The sequence below is a fragment of the Mustela nivalis genome (assembly GCF_964662115.1).
Source record: "Mustela nivalis genome assembly, chromosome: 1".
NCBI classification, from domain to species: domain Eukaryota; kingdom Metazoa; phylum Chordata; class Mammalia; order Carnivora; family Mustelidae; genus Mustela; species Mustela nivalis.
Genome location: NC_139020.1, coordinates 214,557,606 through 214,582,788, shown reverse-complemented (window position 1 = coordinate 214,582,788; position 25,183 = coordinate 214,557,606). Strand labels below are relative to the sequence as shown.

At 67.1% G+C, this 25,183-nt stretch overlaps 1 protein-coding gene and 1 long non-coding RNA gene across 47 annotated transcripts in view; both read right to left on the bottom strand.

Moving 5' to 3' along the window:
* The window catches only part of TCF3 (transcription factor 3), a 30,509-nt gene extending 5,727 nt beyond the window's left edge, over positions 1–24,782 (bottom strand). For 6 of the 46 annotated variants that reach the window (XR_014313069.1, XR_014313070.1, XR_014313071.1 and 3 more), the window contains exons 1-16: positions 24,487–24,772; positions 22,724–22,834; positions 19,641–19,713; positions 8,915–8,988; positions 8,628–8,706; positions 6,787–6,854; positions 5,574–5,703; positions 4,879–4,928; positions 3,702–3,804; positions 3,462–3,625; positions 3,255–3,387; positions 2,768–2,826; positions 2,585–2,663; positions 1,806–1,879; positions 1,308–1,469; positions 1,103–1,226 (exon numbers count right to left, since the gene is read on the bottom strand). Coding sequence is in view for 22 of the 46 variants with exons in the window: in XM_082735903.1 (XP_082592029.1) it covers positions 1,103–1,226; positions 1,308–1,469; positions 1,806–1,879; positions 2,585–2,663; positions 2,768–2,826; positions 3,255–3,387; positions 3,462–3,625; positions 3,702–3,804; positions 4,879–4,928; positions 5,574–5,703; positions 6,787–6,854; positions 8,628–8,706; positions 8,915–8,988; positions 19,641–19,713; positions 22,724–22,795 (1,444 nt within the window). In the remaining 24 variants the exon portion in view is untranslated. The other 40 variants (XR_014313080.1, XR_014313081.1, XR_014313082.1 and 37 more) reach the window with 19 other exon arrangements.
* Positions 9,227–14,941, bottom strand: LOC309867817. Its single transcript, XR_014313333.1, has 2 exons — positions 14,377–14,941; positions 9,227–14,338 (listed from the first exon to the last, which is right to left on the bottom strand). It is a non-coding gene; the product is annotated as an uncharacterized lncRNA (long non-coding RNA).
* Positions 24,783–25,183: the final 401 nt, after the last annotated feature.

The following is a 25,183-nucleotide window of genomic DNA, read 5'->3' as shown; positions in this document are numbered from 1 at the left end:
GCCGCCACGAGACCCTCACGGGCCCATCACCACTACCTCCCTGCAGCCTTGTGCGAAGTGCGGTCACCTCCTCGGTATTTCCCCAGAAAAGTCCACAGCCCACGGCCGCTGGCCACGACCCTGACCCCACGTTGCTGCAGCGTGGCTTCTCAACGCCAGCACCTGACGCGCCTGCCCCCCCCCCCCACCTCCACACCGTGCTCAGGCTGGGGCTCTGCTCCGCCTGCTCTGCCTGGGGAGCCTGCCCTGGCTCTGGACTCCACCTGGCGCCCAGCGGTCAGCAGGCTCCCTGAACCCCAGACCTGCATCCCAAAATGGCCTCCACAGCTGCATTCCTGTGGGCTCTCTGCCTTGGGAACCCAGAACGCACCCCACTTCCCGGACCAGCACCATCCACTCCCCCCTGCGGCTTCAGCGGTCCCCCATCATCCTCAGCTGCCGCCAGAGGGCGCCTGTGGGCACTGGGTCTGGCAGCTCCTGACCCTGCCTGAGCCCTCCAAGGCTCCCAGGTCCCTTGGGTCAAAGCCCAGGTCCTCCCATGTCCACGGGTCAGGACCTGCACGACTTGCCCTGTCACCTCCCTGACCTCACCACCTCCCTCTTAGCCAACACAGGGCTCCTCACGACTTCAGCACACCAGGCATGGTCTTGCCCAGGGGCTTTGGCACATGCATCTCCCAAGCACCGGTCTGCTTCCCCTCCTTGCTCGGCTCAAGTGTCACGACCTTGCCGGCCGTCTCTAAAGCTACGAGCACCCTGTGCCCCCCCGCTTGCTCCCAGCATCCCTCCTTCTGCGTTTAGTCCACGGCTGCTCACCCCCCCCGGGGATGGAGTTTCTGATTAACTCCTGGTTTACTGCCCAGGGCCCACACAGGCCCCAAGCACAGGGCTGACGCCGACCACGAGAAGTGCCCGGGCTCCACCCCTCCAGGAAGGAACCGGCCACTGCCCTCCCGAAGGGGTTCCCGGTGCCGGTGCCGGGTGGAGGGGACACTGCGTGCGGTGAGGGGCCCCAGCCCAGTGCCTGACAGGGAGCGTGCCCTGGCCTAGCCCAGTGCCCTGAGCCGGCCACCCCTTCCCGGGCCCCCACACCGAGGCTCACCGCTGTAGGAGTCCGGTGGCCGAGCGAGCTCAGGGAGGGCGCCGGGCTGGCCGGGGAGGGCCACGTGGTTGTGCAGGAGGCTGCTGCTGCCCGCGAGGCTGTCTTCCGAGGGGCCGCCTCCCACCTGCGGACAGAGGAGTGGGCTCGGCGGTCAGGGCCTGCCCACTCTGACCCCCTGCCCAGCCTGCCCCCAAACAGCACTCACCAGGCCTGTGTGTCGGCCCCCCAGCGGCATGACGGGGCCAGTAAAGCCCGAAGCCAGAGCCCCGTGGCTGGGCAGCAGCCCGTGGACGTCCGCCGAGGCGCCCACTGCGTGGCTACGCAGCACGTGGATGGCCTCGTCCAGGCGGTCCTCCATCTTGTTCTGCTGCGGGCAGGGGAGGGGCAGCGGTCAAGGGTGCAGGCCCCTGGGACGCTGCTTGGCCCTGGGGTCCGGCACACAACCTGAGCCTTCGTTGGCTAGCGAGGCCATGTGCCCCACAAGTGACCTGCCAAGGGGACCCCCGTCGTGCAAATCCCACTGGTCACAGGGCCCGAGCGGCTCTCCGGGGACACGGCTTCCAAGCCCTGTACGCTGGCCACAGCAGACATGCTGAGCTGCCCTCACGGCCCACCCCCCCGGCCCAAGGTCCACATGTACCGCGCCCTCCCCTGGCCACACGTGCCCATGAGGGACAGCGTCCACCCAGCCCGGGAAGCTCACCAGGCTGTGGAGACCCCCGTCGTAGCTAGGCGATAAGGCACCGGGGGCTCCTGGCCGGGGCCACTGCGATGTCCCTGAAAGGGGTAGGCGGCGTGTCAGCGGGGCCCTGCGGGCTGCGTATCCAAGTGGCCCGACTCAGAGGCCGCACGGTCTGCGAAGCCCGGGCGGGCCATATGGTGGCCCCCATGCCCGCCGGGCCAGCCAGGCTGTTCCTGGGAACCCACCCAGCAGACGGGTTCCTTTCTCCAGAACCCTCACCCCACGGGGAAAGCAGCCCAGTAGCACATAGAGCAGGCGCCCCAGGGACCGGCCTGCCGTACCGGTGGTCCGCCCCAGGGGCCCTGCACGCGCTCAGCAAGGCGAGGGTCCCTGAGAACCCCCGCTGCAGGCTTTCTAATAGAACCACGCGGCCTTCCAGGAACCTGACCACAGGCTGACCCCCAGGAAGGTCCCCTCGGGGACAGGATGACCAGCCCCTTAGCAAAGCCGAAACCAGGGCCCGCCACTGGTGCCCACCAGACCCTGGGGGAACAAACGGCAACCTGTCCGCGCGTGGGAGCCCGGGAGGGGTCCGGCCCGTTCCTCGGGCTCCTGGACTCCCCGCCCCGTCCCTGACTGTTCGTACAACGTAGACTGGACCGGAGAACCCGCTCCGGAGAGCCTTCCGGATGCCCGCGGGAACCGGAGCCCCGAGGCCAGGGGTGTGCCCAGCTCTCCATACACCCAGGGCTGCAGGCCTCATGCAGCCCCCATTGCTCCCCAGCAACCCCCCCACAGACCTGCGAGACCCTGGGGGGAGCCCACGGGGGTCGAGGGGCTGGAGGAGAAGTTATTGCTTGAGTGATCCGGGGAGTAGATCTGCAACAGGGATGAGAAGACAGGGCCACCAGACGGGGTCAGGCGCCAGCCTGGGGCACTTGCCAGCCCAGCCACCCCCGGCCACCCCATGTCCCACGCCTCACCGAGGCCAATGCCTTCCCAAGGGCATCCCCAGAGCTGCCAGCAGTGGTCCCGCGGGAGCCTGGGGTGGGGGGGTGGAGAGAGCGGAAACCGAGATCAGGGACAGGACCTCCCCCGGCCCCGGGCCCAGCTCGGATGCCGGTGCCCCAGCTGCCTAGCGTGGACGCCCTCACCCAGCACTGGGCACCCCCATTCCAGCTGGGAATGGCCTGGAGTCCTGCCCCCTGCCACCACGGCGGCTTTAGGGACAGGCGGGCGGGCGGCAGGACCCAAGTGAGCGATTTCCCCTGGAGAATCTGCTCCCCCAGACGGAAGAATGGGGACCCGTCCTTCAAAGGCCCATTTCCAGACACTGGATGTGGCCCGCGGGGCCTGATGCAGGCAGGCCCAGGAGGGGAAGGACGGAATGATGAGGGCCCGACCCCCGCACCCAGCCAGGCTTCGAGCATGGAGGGGCCCCATCCGGAAGCGGGGCAAAGGGGTCGGTACCCAGGAGACTGTCGGCCCCGCTGACGGGGGGCGTGTGGCTGGAGACGCCGCCATAGGCGGCCGCGGGGGCCGAGGAGAAGCCGGACGCCGCCGGGAGCCCGCCGTTCACCTCCGTCCCGTGCAGCTGGTAGCCCTGTGGGGGGAACGGGGTCACGGGGGTCCGCTGAGGGTGCTGCCCACCCACCCCTGCCCGTCCCGCAGACCTACCATGCGCTCGTGCTGGTGCAGGCTGCCAAAGCCCGCGGTGCCCCCGACAGAGCTGCCACCGCCTGGTGGGAGGGGCAGGGGCGAGGAGGCCCCGCCCAGCACCGGCCCAAAGCCCGCCTGGCCGGAGGGGCTCCAGAGCTCGGCCGCGGGGTGCAGGCTGCCATCTGTGGAGGTGCACACGGTGAGAGGCGGCCAGGGGACCCGCAGCCCCAACCGTCTCAGGTGTGAGCCCCCACGCACCTGCCATGTAAAAGTGAGGGGGATAGGCGCTGCTGGGGGCCTTGGCAGGTGCATAGGCGGTGCTGTCCCTGCCGTAGTCCTCACCTGAGCTGGACGGGTACACCTGCAGACAGGCAGGGGCGGTCAGGCAGGAGGGGCCCAAGTGCGATGGGGGACCCGTCCCCAGCCTTGCCCTCCAGCCACCAGCCCCTCACTCTGTGGGTTCTAACGCTTCCCCTGGCCAGCACCGGAGGTGGCGGGGGGGGTCTTCTCCTGCTCTACCCTCCACCTCCCATCCCGCCCCTGCACCAAGTTCAAGCGTGTGGCTCCCGAGGCCTCTGCAGACTGGACCCCCGACCAAGGACATTGTCCCCTCCTGCAACCGGCCAACTCCTCCCGACCCGTCCGAGCCCAGCTCTGATGCCCTCAGCCCTGCGTCTTCCCCGTTCCCCCGTTCTAGAACCCCCCAGGGCCCCAGCCCTGACCCCAGGAGACGTGGGGGTGCAGAGGCCGGGCCTGGAGGAACAGCAGGCCCGCAAGGTGGCAGACGAGTCCCAGGAGCAGAAGCGGGGAGGTCTGGGGGGGCTCAGCTCTGATGCTCCAGGGGACTGGGCTGGTGGCTCAGATCGGGGAAGCAGGGGGTTGATGACGTCATGCAGCAAATCTTCAAAGAGCCCGACCCGCACTTCCGGGCTGCAGGGTACCCGCCCCGCCCCTGAACTGCGGTCAGCCCGGGGGGAGGGGGTGTCAGTGTGGGTCAGCCCACGGGGGGCAGCACGGGAGCCAGGCAGAGAGGGCGGCTGGGCCAGGGACCCCAGCAAACAGCCTTTGTCCCCAGTGACTCCATCACCGGAGTGTGGTGTGCTAAGCCCCTCCGGGCCGAGAACCAAGGGCAGCGGGGGTGGGGACCTCATGAACTGGACCCCCAAGGCGCCTCCAACCCACTCCCGCTCCCAGGGGCCCATCACACCGTTCCCAAGGTGCCTCGGCCACAGAGAACATTGGGCCCTCTTAAAACAGGGATCTGAGCTAGACCCAAGGAAGAACTTCCCAGAGGCCCTCGTCGCTGGCTAGGTCAGAGCCACAGCCCCGGGAGAAGTCACACACAGCCCAGCGCCTCCCTGCACGGCCACGCTGTGCACCCCCTGCGGAGAGGGCCCCGAGTCTGGACCCTGGGTCTGTGGGCCACTCAACTTACCGAGGACGGGAGACCCGGCGGCACCTTCCGGACCTTCTTGGGCTGTGAGTCTGTGCAGAGCAAAGAGTGAGCCCGCCGGGCCTGCCGGGCCCCCACCCCACCCAGCCAGGGGCACGGAGGGGAGGGGTGGGGAATAAGAGACCCCCGAACCTCCTACTAACGACACGACCGAATGCGGTCGCAGACCCATGTGCACAGGGCAGAGGGCAGAGCTCGGGTGAGGGATCTGCAGGGGGCCCCTCCCTGCGCTTCCACAGTCACGCCTCCCCGGTGTGGGTCCTGGGCTTGGCGGTTTCCCTCCTCGCTCGACTCAGGGTCCCTAAGTCTCAACCCGCTGGGCTTCCGCGGCCGCTTGGACACCAACACGCGTGGTCCAGTGGAGGGAGACCGGGCAAGGCCTCGCCTCTTGTTCTGGAACCAAGAGTCCTCCTCAAGGGCCACAGAGCATGTTTCTACATGTTTGTGTGTTGTGGGGAACGCTGCCGATTAAGACACCCCCAGTGCAGCCGGAGGTGCTGGCGGGGCGTTCTCAAGCGTGAGAAGGCCATGAGCCTCCCGTGGGCGAGACGGCGTCCAGAGCTAATAGCCCCCGCTGAGCCGGGCACACACCACCCAGGTTCCGGGCCACAGGACCCCGACCTGCTACTTCCGCGGGAGACCGTCCCCCGCACGTGCGCCCCGCCCGCCCCACTCACCCAGTCCACCTTCCGCGGCTCTGCGCCGAGCATGGCCGGGGTAGGAGTAGTACTGGACGCCGGCCTTGGGGCCTGAAGGGGACAGCGGCCCGGGGCTGCCGAGGGCCAGCTCGCTGGGTGGGAAGCTGGCCTGGGGGGCGAGAGGGGGCGGCTGTCAGGGCGGCGGGCGGGCACCCGGCCCCACTCCCAGGCCTGTCCTGCCGGTGCACACACCAGTGTGGGGCCCCACTCGGACCCTCGTGAGGGCAACAGGGACCCTCGGCGGGAGCTCCCTGCCTGCCCCGCTCGGACGTGCCTCTGAGACGTGACGGACCACAAGCCGCACGGTTCTTCTGAATGAAGGCAGAGAAGCAAGACTGTTGCCACAAGCCCACAGCCCCACTCAAGGGGCTCAGTGTACAAGGCCCGTGTCCAGGCGCTACAGAAAACCGCTGGGCTCACTCCACGCTCAGCCTTTTTTTTTTTTTTTTTTAAAGTAGACAGTTTAGCTTTGCAGATCTTAGTTTGAAACACGCCTCCTTTCCTCAAGGGCAGATACTGCGGTCCAAGCCAAGGGCAGTCCCCCGCCTCAGGCTTCCGGTCTGCAGAATGGGCACAGGTGCCACGGACACAGACAGGGTGGCCTGGGCCTGGCTGGCGTTCAGCCGTCACAAGTGCCGTGTTCCTATGGGAGGGCACGGCGTGCGAACGGGTGGCATGCCCTGGCATGAGGTCCAGCACCGAGGAGGTGTAGGCAGGGGCCACGGCGGCCGGCTGCTGTCCACCTGCCCCCACAGCATCCCAGCTGGACCAGCATGGGGAGACTTTCACCTGTGCTGGGCGCCCACGGGGTGGGCTGCCTGGGAGGGCAGGCAGGGGGCACCTAGGACCAGCAGGGGCAGTGGGGGGCAGGGCCTCAGAGCTACTAGGCTGGCTCCGTGTCCCCGCCTGCCACTCAGGAGTGGGCCCATGTCTCTCAGCCTCCGCCACACTGTGCATGGTGACCCGCAGCCTGGGCCCCAGGTCTAGGAACTGTGGCATGGGGGCCACGGCCTCCCAAGCAACCCACCTGCCCCGTTCACAACCAGCCGATGGCCTGGCCCAGGGAGCCTGCTGCGGTCGGGACGACAATCCCAAGGGGAAAGGCAGCTGGGCAGACCAACGACCACAGCCCCCGCTCCGGGGTCAGAAGGATCAGCAGACCCGGGACCCTGGCCTCCAGCGCGGGCCTCACCTGACTCAAGCCGCCAACCCCCGCGTCTCTCCCGAAGGTGGTGTACGCACTCCGCTCGCTGCCCTTTCCTGGAGGGGGAAAGACTTGCTGGGGGCCGACACCAGGGACAGCGTGTCCCAACAGACTGCCCCGGCACCGGGCTCACGCCAGCATACGGTGAGCACTCCTCCGTGCGCAACACGAGAGAAGCCCTCTGAGATGCTGGTCTCCCCGTCAGCCCGGAACACAAGCAAGAGTCAGGACAGACACTGCCCCAGGAGAGCCTTCAGGAGGCTCAGCAAACCACCAGGGTCCCCATACATCCCGCGAGGTGGTACAGCAGCGACAGGCACTGGCCCCCCTTCCTCCACTCACAGTCGGGAGGCATCTGTCCCCAGGCGGCCGGGTTCCAGGGACAGGCTGGGGTCCTGTGGACCTGTGAGGTTCACACCCAGCCAGCGGCTAGCTCAACAAGCACGTGACACCCCTGGGTGAGAAGGGGCCTGTGGGGACGGATCCTGCCCAGCAGCCCCAGTGTAGACGGGCGCCTGGGTCTGGCCTCCCCTGAAGCAGAGTCCCTGGCTCAATCAGGACCCAGCCGGGTCCTGGTGTCCCCGGAGGGGGACTGTCAGCAGCCTCGGTGAGATGCTCGGCCATCTGCCCAAAATTACTGCCAAACTAGGGAAGAAAGTCCCCCAGCTTCTTTACCGGGAAGTTACAATTTTGGCTAAGCTCTTCGGAACTGGTGTTGTTGGTGGATGGGGGGGGTGGTGGGAAGCTCCACAGAAGGTGCCCCCAGTCCTGCATCCCATGAACCCTCGGGGCAGGCAATGCTGGGCGCATGGAAGGACAACCAAGGCCTAGAGGCCAGAGGAGGGCTGCCCTGTCCAGAGAGTGAACAGCGGTGGCAGAGGCGCTGGGGGGGGGGGGGGGTTGGTGCTTCCTTCCTCCAGGGGTCAGCAGGGCAGCAAGGAAATAGAGGTTCCGTGAGAGAACCCGGTGTCGCCCGTGAGCCCGGTGGGCACAGAGCAGGGACTGGAATCCGTGCGCCGGGCCTGCACAGCAGCGGGAGCTCCCAGGGAGGTCTGCACTGTGCCCACCTCGCCGCCAGTTCACCGGGCAGGCCTGGGCGCCACATGGCAGGCCTGGGACCCAGCTGGGCTCTGGGCTCTGCTGACCAGGCCCAGCCGTGGGAAACAACGCACATCAGGAAGCAGCAGGAGGAAGGAACAGGCAGAAGGAAGCAGACCCTGCAGGGGCACAGACCGCCCCAAGCCACACACAGGACGGGCCCTCACCCTGCTGGTCTGGGAAATGGGCCCAAACTCCCACCACACAGGCTGTCCCTGGTGCCACGCACAGCCCAGCTCCCGCCGTGCACCCGGTCCCAGGGTCCTCACGAGCACGCACTCACGCGCCCCCACAAGCCACGGTGCCCTGGCGGGTCCCTTTGTGCCAGGCCTCACGTGCCCGTCTGCAGGTGGGGGAGGCTGCCAGGGCCCGGGAGCCAGGCAAGGCCTTACCACGTGCCACATGGAAAATGCTGTGAGGGTCCCGGTCTCGCAGTCAGGACAAGGCTCCGGAAGGGACCGTCCTCGCCTGGGTCCCGGTGGGAGGGACTCAAGCCGAGCCTGCTCGAGTCCCGACCTTCGCAGCCCCCCTCAGAAGCGCCCAGCCCGGCTCGGACTGCCTCCTTGAGCTGCCAGGACTCCCGAGCCCGCTCTCCCACAGGCAGCAGGCCACGGCCACCCACGTCCTGTGCGCCGGGGGAGCCCACCAAAGCACAGGGGCCCCGAGCTCACGCCCCACACCCTGAGGACCACGGGGTAGCATGGGGGGGGCGGGGCCACGCGGGCACTCACCTCCAAGCCCGGGGCCCAGGAATGTGGACGAAGACAGGCTGCCGTGGGGCTCGCTGAAGTGCGCGCCATCCCCGTAGGTCTGTGAAGGCAGAAGCCATGAGGGGGCTGGGGACCGGGGATCCAGGAGGCAGGCATGCCGGTGAGTGCCCGAGTCAGGGCCGGCACCTACATCTCTGGGCCCAGGAGACCAGGCTGGCCTCTGCCTCCCCCATGAGCCTCAGTTTCCCATGTATTCCCCATCCCGGAGAAGGGAAACCCAGGTCTCAGGCCTCACAGAGGCTCCTTACCCGGCTGGGGTCAAAGGAGGAATTGTTCTGGTCACCAGTGGCCCAAGAGCCTGAGCTGGGCCGGTCCTCCAGCCCTGCAGGCAACAGAAGAGAGTCAGGGCACCCTCACCCCCAGCCTGCTCCCAAGCCAGCTGTGGCTCCCAGCAGTTCAGGGAGAAGCCCGGGCCCTTCCTGACCCAGTCTGCCCTCACTCTGCCCCTATCTAAACTGCCAGGGGGCGCCCGGCGGGCTCAGTCAGGAAGCGCACAGCTCTCCATCTCAGGGCTGTAAGTTCGAGTTCTACATTGGGTATAGGTGTTCCTTAAAAATAGATTTTTTTTTCCTTAAAGATTTTATTTGTTTAGAAGACACGGAGAAAGATGCAGACGGAGACACAGAGGAGATGCAGGCTTCTAGATGCGGCGCTCGATCCTGGGGCCCTGGGATCATGACCTGAGCCGGAGGCAGACGTTCAACCAACAGAAACAGCCAGATGCCCTACCAATAAAATCTTGAAAAACAAGACAAACAGCCGCCATTTGTAGGAAGCTCCCCATACACCCTGGCACTCAGTACACCTTCAGGCCTATAGTTCAAAAAGCAATTCTACTAGCTACCTCTGCCAGCAAACTCCTACCCGTCCATCAAAGCCCCAACCATGATGCCCATCCTGGGCCGAGCCCTCTCAGAGCCTCCTCCCTGCAGCATCTCGTTTCTCCCTCAGCCTAGCGCTGACCATGAGGAACTGGGGGCATCTGTACCAAGCTCAGTCCCTCGAGGACACCGTGCAAGCTTGGGTGTTGGCAAGTGGGGGGTCTCTTCCTTTCCGTCCCTGACAACTCAGGAGGCAGAGCCCCTCCTTTGTTAAAGTAACAACTCAGCTGCCACTACCTTCCAGGGCCAAGCTGGCAGCCCCTTCGGGGTTAAGGGGCCCCAGCGAGGAGAGGCCCATGGCGCAGCAGGAGTTAACCCACAGGGCAGAGGATCGGGTCTGGAGCTCTGGGTGGGGCAGGGTGCGACCCTTATCTCCCACAACAGTCCGGGTCACCACCCAAGACTCCCCAGCCAGGAGGCACAGCGCCTTCCCAGGCCGGGCTCTACCCCATCCAGGCTCTACCCTGTCCACAGGAGGCAGCAAGACAACACGGCCTGACAAACATGTGGGGCCGGCCCTGGGCTCCCGCCCGCCCCAGCACCGGCCCTCTGTCCTGTTTCTCTCCTCTGGAACCGGAGGGTGAACCACCGCACTCTGCAGGCCCCAAGGCAGCCCGGGGCCGGGGGAGAGGGACCTGTCCCCAGCCCCTCGACCATGCCGTGACCCCACACAGCGGGACTCTGGGGAGGCGGCGGGAACCCTGGGGGAGAACCCTTGGGCAGGCCCACCCCCACCCCATTCATCTTACTCGGAAACTTCTTCCGAACTTCATGCTGTTGCAGTGCTTCTGTGTCAGTCATCATCCCCCCAAACTAGTGTTTAATTGCTACCTGATTTGCATAATTATGCATATTAATCCACGCACCTAATGAATATGCATATGCCACATTCAGATTTTATTTTCTAATCAAAAATTTCCACTGTGATTGCAGCGGGGGGGGGGGGCTGCCTTAGCAGGGCTGGGGGTGTGTGTGCATCCGGCGGGGGCTCCTGTGGTCCCAGAGTCCAGCCCGCATTTGCCACCAGGTTTGCAGAGTCCACACCAGGGAGTGGAGCAGTAGCCCATGAGGCAGGGGTGACCTTGGGCGATGCACCAGCAGCAAGAGCCTCCCCTCCCTCTACACCTGCCTGCCTGCCGCCTCTCTCCTTCTGAAGCGGCCCCCCACAACGTGCCCCCGGAGGGGCCAGGACCCCGCCACGGTGAATAGGCAGGCCACGTGCCAAGACCACAACAGACCATGTCTGAGGGCAACTCCAACTGGGTGCCCGCAGCCTACCCGTGTGAAGGGCACCCGGCAGCCCCCACAAGCTGCCGGCTTCCCTTTCTGGGGAAACCCTCACCGGCCCGCTCCCCTCGAGAAGTCAAGACTAAGGACGGCCCCTCCCCCCCACCCACTCACTGTTAACGCCCCCACCGGTTAGTCGTACGTTTTAATGACCATTATGAATATTCACAACATTCCTTGTTCACCTTCTAATTAGAACGGACTAACAACCAGACGCAGCCGTCGGAATGCGATCCTCAGGCCTTTCTTCTCCAGAGAGAGTTTCTCGCGCGGCAGTGGAGGCTGCTTGGGGCAGGGGCGGGAGCGGGCCGGGCCGGGCCGGGCCAGGGCTGAAGGCACTCTGCGAGGGCCCACACTAGGCAGAGCCCAAGGGCTCAGCGGGGCGGGGAGAAGGAGCCGTGCACCTGCCCCAGCAGCCAACCCTGGAGGACCAGGCCACAGGTTGAGCAGCCCGCCCTCCAGGAGGCCCGGGCCCCGCCCCCACAGGCCTTACCCCGAGACAAGGGAGCTCAGAGGGGCCCCCCCACAGACACCGGTGGCCCGTCCTCTGCCAGCAACTGCAGCCAGATACCACGGCAACCCCCCCAAAGCCCCAACACCCCCTGCGCCTCCCGCTTTCCTAGAGGGCTACCGCCTTGCGAGCCATGCGACCACGCCCGCTCGTTCCCCGAACAAGGCCCCTAGTGGAGCAGCTCGGCCAACCCCAGGAGGAAGGAAAACTCCTGAAGCTGGCAACGCTGTAGGAAGCAGCCCCGACCAGGGACCAGGGACCAGGGCTGGGCTCACACTGTGGGGCAGGCAAAGCCCAGGTGGCGACGAGCCCAGCTCCAGGAGTGCACCTTCCCCCAGGTGCCCAGCTAGACACCCAGAGCGGCCTGCCCCCTCCCCCTGCCGGCCGGTCCGAGCCGGCCCTCCATGCCCACCCGTGCCATCCCTGCGTCGTCTTGCAGCAGCGTCCCCCACCAAGTGGGGTTTCCAGCCACACTCCAGACCCAGGGAATTTAAGGAAGGCCCCCCCCCCCCGGCCTGCCACAAACCGTGGCTCCGCCCCCCAGCAGCCCCCGTGGTGCCGACCACCCGTCACCCCCTAATGATCCCTGACCAGCCTCAACCCCGGAGTGGACCCCCTCCGGCCCCGCACCGCGCACACCCCGAGCTCTGCCCCGTCAGACCCCGCACCCGCACCCGCAGACTCCTCGCCCTCCCCGGGGGCAGTCGCCTTCCCGTGCCTTCCCAGCCCAGGGTCCTCTGGGTCTTCTCAGCATGGCCCACGCAGGGCCGGTGCCCCAGAAACACCCTTGGCAACGTCCGGGCCTCCCTCCCTCGCTGGACCTGCCCCACGGGCCCGTCTCCACGAGCGCTTCCGCGGGTCACACTGCCCGCTGGCCCAGTCCCCACCTCGCGCGACTACGCGTCATCGACGTGGCCAGAGTACGTGGCACCTGGAAGGACCTTCCGCTTCGGTGTGACTTTCAATAAACGTAAACTCAGGCGACCATCTGTGGCCCGTGGTGGCTGTGCCGGACAGCAGGGCCCAGAAGTGAACGACCGAAACGAAGCCACCGCTGCAGCCGCCGGCGTCTGAACGCGTCGGAGAACCCCACTGGGCAGACGCTCTCGGCACTCCTTCCTCCTCTCGGTTCACCGCGCGGCCGCCGGGCCCCACGCAGACCAGCTCTCTGGCTCTTCCCGCTCACCATCAACCGCCCCCAAACGGCAGGCGTGCGTCAGGGAGCCCTGCCGGGGGTGGCACAAGAGGTCTGGCAGAGGGTCACAGTCACCGCCAGGGTGGACATGGGGGCAGCCCGTCCTACGCGGGGCTCTCCTCCTAGGACGTCAGGATTAACTTTTTTTTTTTTTAAGATTTATCTGAGGGAGGGAGGAGCTGAGAGACTCCGGAGCAGACGCGGTGCTGACTGTGGAGTCCAATGGGGGGCTCGAGCCCATGACTCCGAGATCAGGATCTGAGCCAAAACCAGAGTCGGATGCTCATGCGGCGGAGCCTCCCAGGCGCCCCAGGGGTCGACGCTGACCTTCCTGTACCATTTCAAAACGGGCAGGGGCACACCAGGCCGTGCCCTGAGCCCTGGCTCACTCAGGCCACCCAGCCCACGTCCCCGCCCCTATGCTTTATGCTTTGTCTTCTGTTGACGCGCAACAACGCTTCCCTGTCTGGTGGGCACAGCTTCAGAGTTTAGTAAGTTCTCCAGACCTGGCTGCGACCACAACAGTGAAAAGGTCAGAAGCAGGTTAGAGGGGGCGGGTGGCTCCGTGGGTTAAAGCCGCTGCCTTCGGCTCAGGTCATGATCTCAGGGTCCTGGGATCGAGTCCCGCATCGGGCTCTCTGCTCAGCGGGGAGCCTGCTTCCTCCTCTCTCTCTGCCTGCCTCTCTGCCTACTTGTGATCTCTGTCAAATAAATAAATAAAATCTTTAAAAAAAAAAAAAAAAAGAAAAAAGAGGCGGGTTAGAGAACATCGCCAGCAGGACGCAAGAGGCAGGTGCTGGGCAGGCCCAGGACCCTGGGCACATCCGCCCGAGCGTGGGGGCAGGAAAGCAGGGGCCCCCATGCGACCCGAGAGCAAGTGGACTGGAGACGGAAGAGGAAGTGAGGAGAGGCCCCGCCCCGCCCCCTTTAAGAGTAGGAGGACCCCCAACCTGGGGTTCCCCGGGTGGCAGCGCCAGCCCCATGTAAGGCGGGTCCCACACACACGTGGTAATTCACAGAGGAACAGGGCCGCAGGGCTACGCTGCGGAGCGCCCCCTCCCTCCTGCGAACTTCAGGAAGACTCCCGACCCATTTCAGGCTCAAGGGGGCCCGTGTGGAAGCCGAGTGTGGGGAAGGGAGGACCTGCCCCCAAGGTGAGCGCAGAAGCCAACCCGGGGCTTCCAGGCAAGAACGGACAGAACACAGACACGCGGGGATGCCCAAGTGGACAGGGGGCCGGATCGGGGGTGGATCTCGCAGACAGACCCCCGAGGCGGCAGCCACCGGGCACCCTTAAGGGAGCAGACGAGACTTGAGAGAACAAGAGTAAGAAAGCGGAAAACGCAAGCCGCGCGGCAGCCCCGCCGACACGCAGAGACTTGGGCAGCAACCGCGGCAGCGGCGCGCAGAGCGGCCACGTGGCAAGGGTGTCCCCCACGCGGCGGGGACGGTCAGGGCTCCCAGAGGATGTGTAGCCCAGACCTGGCCCAACCCCACAGCCTGCGCAGCTGACGGCCCGGGGCCGAGCCCGCGGACAACCTGAGAAAAGGAGCGAGGTCGCGAAGAAGGGGGCGAGAGACGCGCGTCCTGATGTCGAGGACGGCCGGGGCAGGACCCTGGGACGGCGACCCGCACACGGAGCAGCGGCGGGAGCGCGGAGAGGCCAGGTCGCCTGCTCGGCCCCCCGTAACCACTGCGCCCAGACTCTCACCGAGAAACGTTCCCCCGAGGGCGATCTGTCAGGCAGGGAAGGGGCTCACCTCCCGCTTTCCTGCAGGAAAGGGACGTCTGATGTCCCCTGGGGGCTGGGAAGGCCACATCGGGAGGTTCACACACGTTACTTAAGACCCCGAGAGAAGCCTCAGCAGGGCTGCGGACCAGCACGGACCCCCCGAGACCTGCTCCGGAAAACATGTGGCCCACGTGAGGCGGCGAGGAAGCGTACAGATGGCCGTGGCCGGGCACCTCGGGAGGCCACGCACACACGGCACGCGGCGTGAGCGAGGAGTCAGACGTCCACGTCCAGGGCCCAGTAGGGGCGGGGGTGGGGGCTTCACGGAGGACAGGCCCAACGGAGACAGCCTCGCCGACCTGAGCTCCGGGAGTCCTGAAGCCCAGCACCCCACCCCCCGCACACACACGCCCTCGGGGGTGTGCAGGGAGCACCTCGGGGCCGTAGCTCTGCACTCTTGACCACAACACGAGACGGACAGACGCTGGCCCCCTCCTAGGAATCAGGACTCTCCGAAGGAACGTGACTCAGGGAGAACGCTCTTTAAAAAGAAGCATCAAGTATCTCTAACACACAATGGATGGCCACGTGACCACGGCCACGGCCCCCAAGAACACAACGGGACAGAAACACGGGCCCCGCGACACCAGCCCTGAGCGGAGGTCCGCAAACACACCAGCCCCACGGCCCAGGGTCAGACACAAACCACCACCACAAGCTGGACAGGAGCCGGGCAGAGAGGAGCAGCCGGTGAACGCGCGCCGGTGCGGCCGGACGCCTGCTCCGCGGTTCCCCGGAACGACCGTGAGCGCGAGAGAGATGGAGGCAGCGGAGCCTCGGACAGAGAACAGAGAGGGAAAGCCGCCAGACGCAGAATCGAGGCGTGGACTCTGCCTCCCGACAAACAGGGACAGGGGACTCCGGAAGCCGCCGCTGGCCACATCACCGTGTGTCCCGACCGAGGGTTTTCTCCGCAGACCACGCCAGAGTCGGAAAAAGGTGCAGACAAAATCGCGACACGCCGCGTCACTGCAGGGAGGAAGGGGCTCGGACGTGAACGGGGAGGCAGGCCGGGTCCCCCACGCCAGACACCGTTCCCCAGAACCGGGTCCAGAGCGTGCAGAGGTCGCCCACAGAAGCCCCTGGCCACGCGACTTGGGACCACGGGCACAGGCCGGGCCGGAGTGGGCCGGTCCTGGGGACAGTGCCAGGGTGCAGTGGCGAAGGAAAGCTGAGACCACGCTTCTCGGGGACACCACGTAGGACCCGAGGGAAGGGCCCCGGGTGTGATACACGCACACCTATGGCAGGAGGGACCTCCAGGCGACCACGCGCGTCCTGCTGGTCCTGCTGGTTTCCCCTGGGGGCTGGGAAGGCAGCAGGACCACACTGGCCTTGCTGACGGTTCTGACAAGCCCAGGAGCACACACCTGCGGTTCTGGAAACCCCGGCCACCGCGCAAAGGCACACGGCGTCTGCATGGGACAGGGGAGGTGAGGGACCCAAGGACGGCTGGACAGGTCAGCTGGAAAACCAAGCGAGGGGACGAACACAACAGGGAGGGAGGTCAGGAGGCCGGCAGGACGGAGAAGGCCCCAGACCACGGACGGCATCCTCACGGCACAGAACAGAACGGAACCGGAGAAAAGCCAAGGGCCTTGAACCTCAGTTTCCATAGTTTCTCCTCGAAACCACACAGGTCAAGACAAAAAACCTGAACAAACAGGGAAAACCGGGTTCTGGCCTCAGGAAGCGTGCGGTGGAGACAGACGGTTCCTCCCGAGGTCAGCGGCGCAGACACCCTGACACACCCCTACAGGGTCTGCCTCCAGGGCGGGGCCGTAGTGAGCCTGCGCCCAGACCACAGCCCAGAAGCCCACGTCTGAACGGCTGGGGGGACCCCGTGCGTGGGGGACCCCGTGAAAGGACGGTGCGGGCAGGAGCAGGACGGGCCGCGCAGCCGCCGCCCTGGGGAGCCGAGGCAGGAGCAGGCGGAAAGGCGGGAAAAGGACAGGACCGCACGGCCACCTGGCACCCCAGGAAACGCCCCCACCCCAAGGCGGATACGGACACAACCCCGTTGTCACCCCGTTGTCACGCGGACGCTGCTTCCCGGCGCTCTCCCCTCCCTGCCCCGCGCAGCTCGGCCGGACCCCTCGGCTCCGATTCGGTCCGCGGTCACACGCACCCAGGGATCCCGACATCTCCCGGCGCTCAGGTTCCTTACTTTGCTCTGGTCTTTGGCCCTTTCTTCCTGGTTCTACGGCCCCGTTCTCCCGGGGTATGGCTCGCACTCAACTGTCTTCTCCTCCCATGTCAAGAGGTTTCCCCGGTGGCCACCGCAGCGAGCGGCCTCTCACGGACACGGGTATCTAGCGAGGACGGGGTCCCCACGAGCCCCGGTTTCGGGCCCGCTCCCAGCCGCGCCGAGAGCTCAGCGCAGCCCCCCGGAGAACGCGTCGCGCGCACTCGGCCGGGAACGGCCGCCCACACGGCCATCCCCCGTCTCTTCCCACGCCTCCTCACCCCTCGGCCTCGGGTAATAGGCAGCAGCGGCCCTCGAGAGCCTCCCACCTGTGCCGCCGAACGAGCAGCGTCCCGGGACTCCCGGGGGCTCTCCGGCGCGGCCCCAAGGCCAGGAGGCCACAAGCAGAAAGTCCGACAGCGTAAACGTGTCGTCTAGGAAACGTCAGGACTAACTAAAAACATCTTTAGTGAGTCACAAATGAAATCGGGAAACAGGCCACAGCACAGATCACACAGACGAGCACCTTCCGAGGGGAGGAGCCGCGGCCGGGAGCGGCGGCAGAGCGCGGCCGGAGCAGCCGGGCTTAGCCGCGACGGTCAGGAGCGACAGCATGATCCTCTCGCTCACTCTCCGCCCTGTGAGGACGCGGGACCCTCACGACCCAGGGTCGGTGCCCGGAACGCGGAGCTCGGCGCCAGCACGGGAAGATACCGCCGACACCGCCACGGGCGTCCCGAGAGCCCTGGTCAGCGCGAGGAAGGAACCGATCTCGGAAGGTCCCGCGGTCTCGCTTGGTTTCAGTGTCCTCGATGTTCTCAACTGGACAAAACGCCAGAGCTGCAGAACAGTGGGTCAGCGGCCGCCGGGCTGAAGGGCGGCAGGCGGGTGTGACTGAGGTGGCAGGCAGGGACAGGTCGGCACCTGGACCGTGGTCACGCGCTGATGGCGCCCCGGCCGGGAGACAAGCGTGTAGACCCCCCCAACACACAAGCAGCGCGAGCCGTGCGGAGTGCGCACGGGACGGAGATCTGAACCACATCCGGACTCTGCCCGGGTCGGCTCCCAGGCTATGGGTGCGGGTCACGGCTGGGGGAGGGGTGCCCTTGACCACCTTCTACGGGTCTCTTCCTAGCAATCCAGGACGAGTCCAAAGACGACGGTCAACTCCAAAGAGGGGCCGGGAGTAGGGGTGCATTTGCTCAAGACAGTAACGAAAACCCATCAGAACGGACCTCACGGCTAATGAACTTTTGAAACGGTGTCCGCCCACCACGAGTGACCTAAATGCCCCCAGAAATGGCACAGTCCTTGTCACCCACCCAGCAGGAGGAGACGCGCAACAACCTGCACCAGAGAAGGCGCTGGGCCCGAGAGGTACGCTCGCGGGACTGACCTCCACGGGACCCCCGCCCGGCCCTGGCCGACTGGGTCGTCGATGGAGTCCCGAGCGGAGGGACTTCACCCCTAGCACACCCTTTGTTCGCACTTCTAACGAGAAAGCTGCAGAGACGCGTGTCCTCTGCCCGTCTGTGCGTGGCGACTGGTGGCCAGTGGCCTCGGACCCCACAGTCCCTGGCAGACGACACACCGTCACCCGGCTCTGAGCCTCATGGTCTCCAGAGCGCACACACCAGAAAGCTTCGTCCTCTGAAGCATTCCCCGACCCAGGTGCAAACCGGGAAACCTCCGGTGTGCACGGTTCCGGGTCCCACACCCCACCACTGGAGCAGAAGGCCAGGCAGATCCCCCACGCCGCCCGCAGAGCTGCGGCCCACGCTCGGGGAGCTCGCACAAAGAGAACAGACGGACTCGGGGACGGGACGGAGACCAAGACGCGTGAGGCCAGCCGGCCCGGAGGATGCACAAGGCTGGCGGGGCCCAGGAGCGCCCGGGACCCCCGGGGGAGCTTCCGGGGCCCACCTGCCGAGGACCAGCCCCACCAGGCAGAAGGGGGGGGACGCGAGCTCAGAGCAGGGAGAACCCATGAAGGGCCAAGCCCACGCCCGAGCCTGCGACCTCACGCATCTCCTCCAGGATGCGCCCACCTCCAGCTTCCGAAGCCCTCACGGCCGCGGGCTCGCTGAAGCCCCTGGCGGGCGGCAGACACGTGTCCTTTTACAGATGAGGAAACTGGCTCGCGGGCCTGCCGCGTGACTCAGGTGACACAGTGTCTCTTGCCTGGGGGGGCCCTTCAGCTCCGGTCCTTGGGTTCCCGGTCCCACGTCCCCGGCCACGCCAGGCTTGGGCTAGTGCTGACGACTCCAACGGATCTCGGTGAGGAGTCCCCGGCTGCAGACCCAGAGCAGGGGCCTCCCAGGGTGGAACCAGCACACCCTGTCCCCATCCCAAGTGGTCATGGCAGGGCCGCCAACGGCACCTCCCCCAGGAGCTGTGGCTTTGACTCGGGCTGCCGGCCCCAAGTGGGCACTGGAGGAGGGAAGATCACCGGGGCAGACGCTCGGGGGAGACCAGGGAACGCCTGTGCCATCTCCTCCAAGGAGACCCCGGGCCTGACCCTCTGCCCAAGCCAGACAAAGGGTAGCACCCCAGCTCCTGGGAGGTATTTCTGGGGGAGGCAGCGGGACGGCCTGTGGGGATTTCCACAGCTCAGAGACGACTCGGTCCGCCTGCAGCCACTTCCTCAGGCACAGGGGGGCCCATGCGGAGGAGAGCGGACACGACACAACGTCCCTCCCCTTGTGGGGGTGTCTGAACACAACCCACCCCTGAAAACCCCCTCCTCCCCCAGCCAGAACACACGAGATACCCTGGGGACTTCTAAACAACTCCCAGACAAACCCTTCCGTCCCAAATCCCAGAGTCACGGAGGGGGGCTCCCACGCCCCCGGGGTAAAAGCCGAGACCCCAAGGCCCTGCAGGACCTTCCTCGCACCCCCTGCCCTCCCTACCCGCAGTCCCTCCGCTGCTCCTCCGACTCGCCCGCACCCGCTCTGCTCCAGGCCCTCGCACAGGCTGTGCCCCTCGCCCTGAACCCCTCGCATGTCTCCGCTCAAACAGCACCTCCTTGTAGACGGTCCCCAACCACCTCCGCTTTGCGACTCCCTCCCCCCGCCCTGCTACCTGACCAGCCACCTGCTGCCCTGAGCCACAGGGTCCTACCTGAGCCTCCAAACTGGGCGCCGGCCAGGGAGGTGGGCCGGCCCTTGCCGTGGGCCGCTGGCAGGGGGAACATCTGTAGGGAGAGAGAGAGGAGTGTGGGGTCAGGACACAGCTCTGCCTAGGGGCCCGTCTCATGGGAGACCCCAGGCAGGAAAAGCAGAGAAGGGGCCACACGGCACGCAAGGGAGCCCAGCCCGCTGCCGGCAGCGTTGCTGAACTGGCGGCTCTTGATCTTGGGGACACGAGTGTGAGCCGCACACCGGGTGCAGAACTTACTTAAGTGGTAACACAAGAACCAACTCTGCTGTTCGCAGCCGAGTAGCCGCTGTCAGCCCTGGAAACCTTCTACCTGAGCTCAGAAGCCAAATGACATCTTCCGTAAGTTCCAGCTTTAAAAAACTAGAGCCCTGCTCCGGGGGCCGGCAACAGGGGGACTGTGCACAAGCCCCTCGCGGGGCCAGAGCCCCCCGTCCCGCGCCCCGGACCCTGAGTGGCAGCTGTGGCGAGGCCAGGCCGCCCAGCGGCTGGGATGTAAGGAGGCTGACCGGGGTCAAGCGGCCCCACGTGCCACGTCCTGTATTCCCCGGCTGCCTGGGGACCCGCATCACACCTGCCCCTCAGGAGAAATGGCGGCCCGGAACCCCAGGAAGCTGGAGGCACCTGGGAAAGGCGGTGGCAACCCCCACAGGTGACCGGGAGGCCGTCCTGATCCTGAGTGCTGTGTGGACCAGCCCCCCCCCCACCCAAGTTTACCCAAACGCACTGTGTTAAGCCCCTCAGGATTAAACAGCTTCGTGGCATTAGCCAAGAAAACCCAACACTAACGAACCCTTTTGCCACACAAAACAAAACACACCCGGGCCCTACCCCCCAGAGTCCAGGCTTAGATTCCGGCTAGGGTGGCTACAATCGGGGCCGGGGGCTCCCTGAGGAGCTGCTGATGCCCCCAGCCCCCACCACCACCCAACAGAGGACACGGACCCTGCGGGCGGCACTCCTGGGGCAGCGTCACCAGCCCTGGGACAGTCCCAGGACGGGGAACCATGTCCCCACGCCCCGTCCTACAGGCCACGTGCTCACCCGGCCGCGGCAGGCCAGGCAGCAGGGGCTCCTGGGAGGCGGGGAGCCCGGCGGGAGGCAGGTTCTCACTGGGTCTGCACCCTTGCTTGGGGCGTGGCTGTGCTCGCTCAACTGGCCCAGCCTCCCCAGGGCCCTACTCTCCCCCGTGGGGTCCTGGCCCACGGGGGCAGCAGAGGCCTGCACCGAGGGCGGGACTGGCCGAGCAACCAGAAGCCACTGGACCCCAGGCATGGGGGTCGGGAGCCAAGCCCCTGGGCGTGGGAGGGCCGCATTCCAAGACTTTGTTTTGTGCCCTAGGGTACCAGGGGCTGTGCTGACCTGGCATTGGCCACCAGGGGCACTGGGCCCTGTCAGTCCCCACACGCCCGCTCGTACCCTGCAACATCCGCCTTCTCTTCTCCGAGAGAGACCCAGGGCCCTGACCACCTTTCACACTGAAAGCCAGTCCTGCAGGTGCCCTCCGCGCCCCAACGAGCCTCCTCTCCCCCCTCGGAGAGTTCAGGGCCCGGCAGCCCGTAGCACCGCGGCCGAGCTGTTCCCTTGCGCTGTCCCCTTGCGCTGTCCCGACAGCGTCGTCTCCTGCACAGGAACCGGGCCCCGGCGAGCGCTACCCCTCCTAGTCCTCCTCAGCCTCACGCCAAGCTGATGAGAAAATAAATGCACCGGGTTTCTCCGGGGCAGGTGCGAGGGAGCCGCTAAGGAAGGACCGCAGGGGCGGCCAAGCTCTCGGCACCCCGGGACCGGACCAGGCCTCTCTCCTCGTGACCAGAACGAGGAATGGAAATGCAGCTCTGGGTGCGCCCTGAGAGAAGACACAGGGCACCTCACCCTTAGCCTCTATTTCCTCATCTGCGAAGTGGGTTTGCAGTTGGGGCAGAGGAGACGTTCGGACGCACCAGAAAGGCGGCGCAGGGGAATGAGGGTTCAAAGCTCTTGCCAAAAGAAGGGAAGGGGCCCAGCCCGGCCCTACCCGGTGCCACCCCGCCCCCGGCCCCAATCTGTTCCAGCTCAGTAGCCCATGACCTGTCCGTTTAACAAGAAAACAAGTGAGCCGCACTCTGGGTTACTCAGCCGGGGAAGCAAAAATAAAACGGAGCTTAAAAATGGCTCAGAAATACCAGTGTGGCCCTTCCGGAGCCGGAGCCCGCTGTCCGGGGGGCTGTGTTTTTCCACAGGACGGCTGGTATTGTTTCGGTTTGGGGACTTTTGTTTTCGACAGGCCTCGGTGGCCTGAGCCGCCTCCTGGTGGGGGGTGAACTTCAGACTGAAAGCACCCTCCCCCCAAACGTTTAGGATCCCAAGAGTGCTTCTTGGTGGAGGAGCCAGAGCGGGACTTGGGGAAGTGTTTGTAGCAGGCTGCAGGCCCCCCAAGGGCACATGGACCACCGCACGCAGGTGGCAGATGACCCACTGTACAGATGAGCACACTGAGGCTGCCGCTTCCACCCCCCGGCCCGTTTGAGCTGCCTGAGGCCCGGGAGCCAGCCGCCTCCCAAGAGCTCTGTCCAGCCAGACGGGAGCCACGCGCTGCAAGGCCCCTGGAGCCACGGGAGGGACAGTGGCAGCTCCCACCCGCCTGGAGACGCCCACACTCCCGAGACCTGCCACGGCCTCCTGCCCGGGCCCCCTGGCTCCTGACCACCCGTCACGCCAGCCGCCGTGTGGCTGAGTCACTGAGGAGGGGACCCTCGCTGGCCACGCTCTCTGCCCCACACTGATCACCTCAGCTCTGGGTGGGTTTTTTCTCCTTCCTCCTTCTTACCCCCACGCCAACGCGTAAGCCTGATCACATCCACTTTCCAGATCAGGAGGCCAAGGCCACTGCTGGCCCACAACCCACGTGCCCCACTGCACCCCAAGTCCTCCAGCCCCTAGCCACCAGGACCCTTCTAGCCAACCAAGTCTGAGGTCCGGCTCTGGGCTGTTGGGGTATTTCTGGCAGATGCTTCTGCCCCAGGAAGCCTGGGGACGCAGGCCGGCACCCAGGCGGGGCCCCGGCTTACCATGCTGAAGTCCAGGAGGTCACTGAGCTCCTTGTCTGTGCCCACGGGCGCCATCCTCTGTGGCTGGTTCATCCTCCGGAGCCCAGAGGCACCTCAGGCCTAGAGACGGCCCTGCAGAGAAGGGGACCGGCACACGGGGAGACAGAGAGCAAAGAAGAGGTCTGAGTGATGGTGGCTGAAGGGAGACAGATGAGAGCCCTTCTACCGGCCCTGAGGGCTTGGGTCTTCCCAGAAGGAGCCCCTTCCTGACCCTGCGGGTGGGGGCAGAGCTGCCAGGACTCCCTGCTTTGGGCCCCTGGAGACCTCTCCCCAGAGCCCTCAGGGAGTTTGAACACTGGGGGGGGTCCGCAAATACACATTCCCTAAAGCCCTTCCAGACCCCCAAGGAGTCAGACTGCACGTTTCAAACGGGATGCAGAGTGGGAGTGGTCCCTTCTCCCCCCACCCCTCCTTCCCAACAGCAGCCCCCCCAGGCGTGCCACCGCCACGGAGGAGGGACGGCAGCCCAGGCCCCACCGCACGGGAAATGTCGTGACCCCAGCCCCCCAACAGCTGTCACAGGCTGTTGAAAACCAGGTCGCCCCAAAATTCAAAGCTAAAAACAAGCTTCAGTAAAAAAGGCTCAACGGTCTTCCCGAGTCCGAAGGGAAGGGAGGGCGGCCGGCGCAGGGACCTGCCCACTAAGCTCCCCGCCACCCCTCCCCCCTCCCCCCGCAAAGAAAACAACCCAGCTCGGATCGCAGAAAAAACCGCCCCCGGCTCGCTTTATTGTCACGATGTATCCGGGAATTATTTTCGAGCAACTTTGAAAACATCCCTCGCGCGCCGCTCCGGGGTGGGCTGGGGTGTCCCCGAAGCAGGGCTTCCCCGGCGCGGCCGCAGGCGCCTCCGTTCCCGAGCGCGGGTGGAGGCGAGGCTCACCTGCCGCCCCTTCCCCCGGGGAGGCGGAGCGCAGCCGAGCGCGCACCCTCCGGCCGGGCCCGGGTCCGCGGCGGCCCCCTCCCACGCGGGGGCTGCGGGGCGCGGGGGGACCCAGGGCCCGGCCCGAGGAGCCCCGGCTCGCTCGGCCAGCCCGGGCCGGGGGGTGGGGGCGGGGGGCGGGGGACGCGGCCGGCCCGGCGCCCCTCCCCCGGCGGGCGTGCGAAGCCGACTTCGAGGGGCCCGGAACCGCACTTTCTGGCGGGGCGGCCGAGCCCGACGCCGGGGCGGCCCGAGGCGGGGGCCGGGGGGGGGGGGGACGCGGGGGCGTCGCAGGGCTCCCGGGCCGGCGCCCGCCGCGGAAGGAGGGGGCGGCGCTGCGAGCGGCCGCCCCGGACCCCCCCGCACCCCCGCCCGCCGCGGCCGGGGCAGGCGGCGGCCCGGGAGCCTTTGAAGCCGGCCGGCCGCCGCCGCCGCCCGGGGCCGCGCTAACGCGCAGCAGATGTTCGCGCCCCGGCCCCCGCCGGCCGGCCCCCACCTGCGCCCGGGGCCGCGCCGCCGCACCTTCCCCGCCAGACAAAAGGACGCTCCCCGCCCCCTCCGAACTCGGCGCCCGCGGAGGGGCCCCCGCCCGCGCCCGCGCCCCGCCCGCCGCGCCGCAAAGTTTGGCCAAGTGCGGCCCGGCGGGCGGGGGGCGCGGAAAGTTGGAGAACAATGACGCCCGGGCCGCGGCGGGGCGCCCCCCGGACGGCGCCCCCGCCCCGAGGTCCCGGCCCGCGGCCGCGGGGGGAGGGGGCGGGCCGACCTCGCACAAAGCCGCGGGCGCCGGCGTCCCGCGTGCTCACCTGCTCGGCGCGGCCGGGCCCGCAGCGCGCGGGGGGCGGCGGCATGAACGGCCCCCCCCGGACAAAGGGGCGTCGCGCCGGGCCCCCGAGGGTCGCGCGTGGGCGGCGGCGGCGGCGGCGGCGCGTGGCCCGGCCTTCCCCCCGCGGCCCGCCCCGCGGGGCCCGTGCGCGGCCGGGGCGCTGGCGGAGGCGGCGTGTGCGGAGCTCGCGCTGCCCGCCGCCCGCGTCGCTGGGCTCGGTCCGGCCCGCTACGCCCGCGGCCGCCGCCGCTGCCTCATCTTCCTGCGGCGGGAGACATGTTCCGCCCCCCGCCCCGCGCGCCGCCCCGCCCCCAACAGGCTCCGCCCCGCGCGCCGCCCCGCCCCGCGTGCCGTGCGGCGCCGCCGCGGATCCCTCCGCCGCCGGTCCGCTGCGGACCGCGCGGCTCGTCTTCCTGCGCGCCCGCGGGAAGCGGCGCGGGTCTCGTGGAAACTGTGGCCTGGGAGCAGGGGGCGCCGGCTTAGGGCGCGGGGAGGGGGCCGGGACTATCTTCCAGCGCGGAGGCGCACGCGGGTTAGCAACGCACTCGTGACGCAAGGAGGCAGGGACCGTGAGACGGAAAGATAAGGCTGGACAGCGGTGGCCAATCGAAGGGTGCGACCGTTTGATTGGCGTGACCGGCGGCCACTCGCGATGCGGCCCCGCCCCCGCCCCGCCT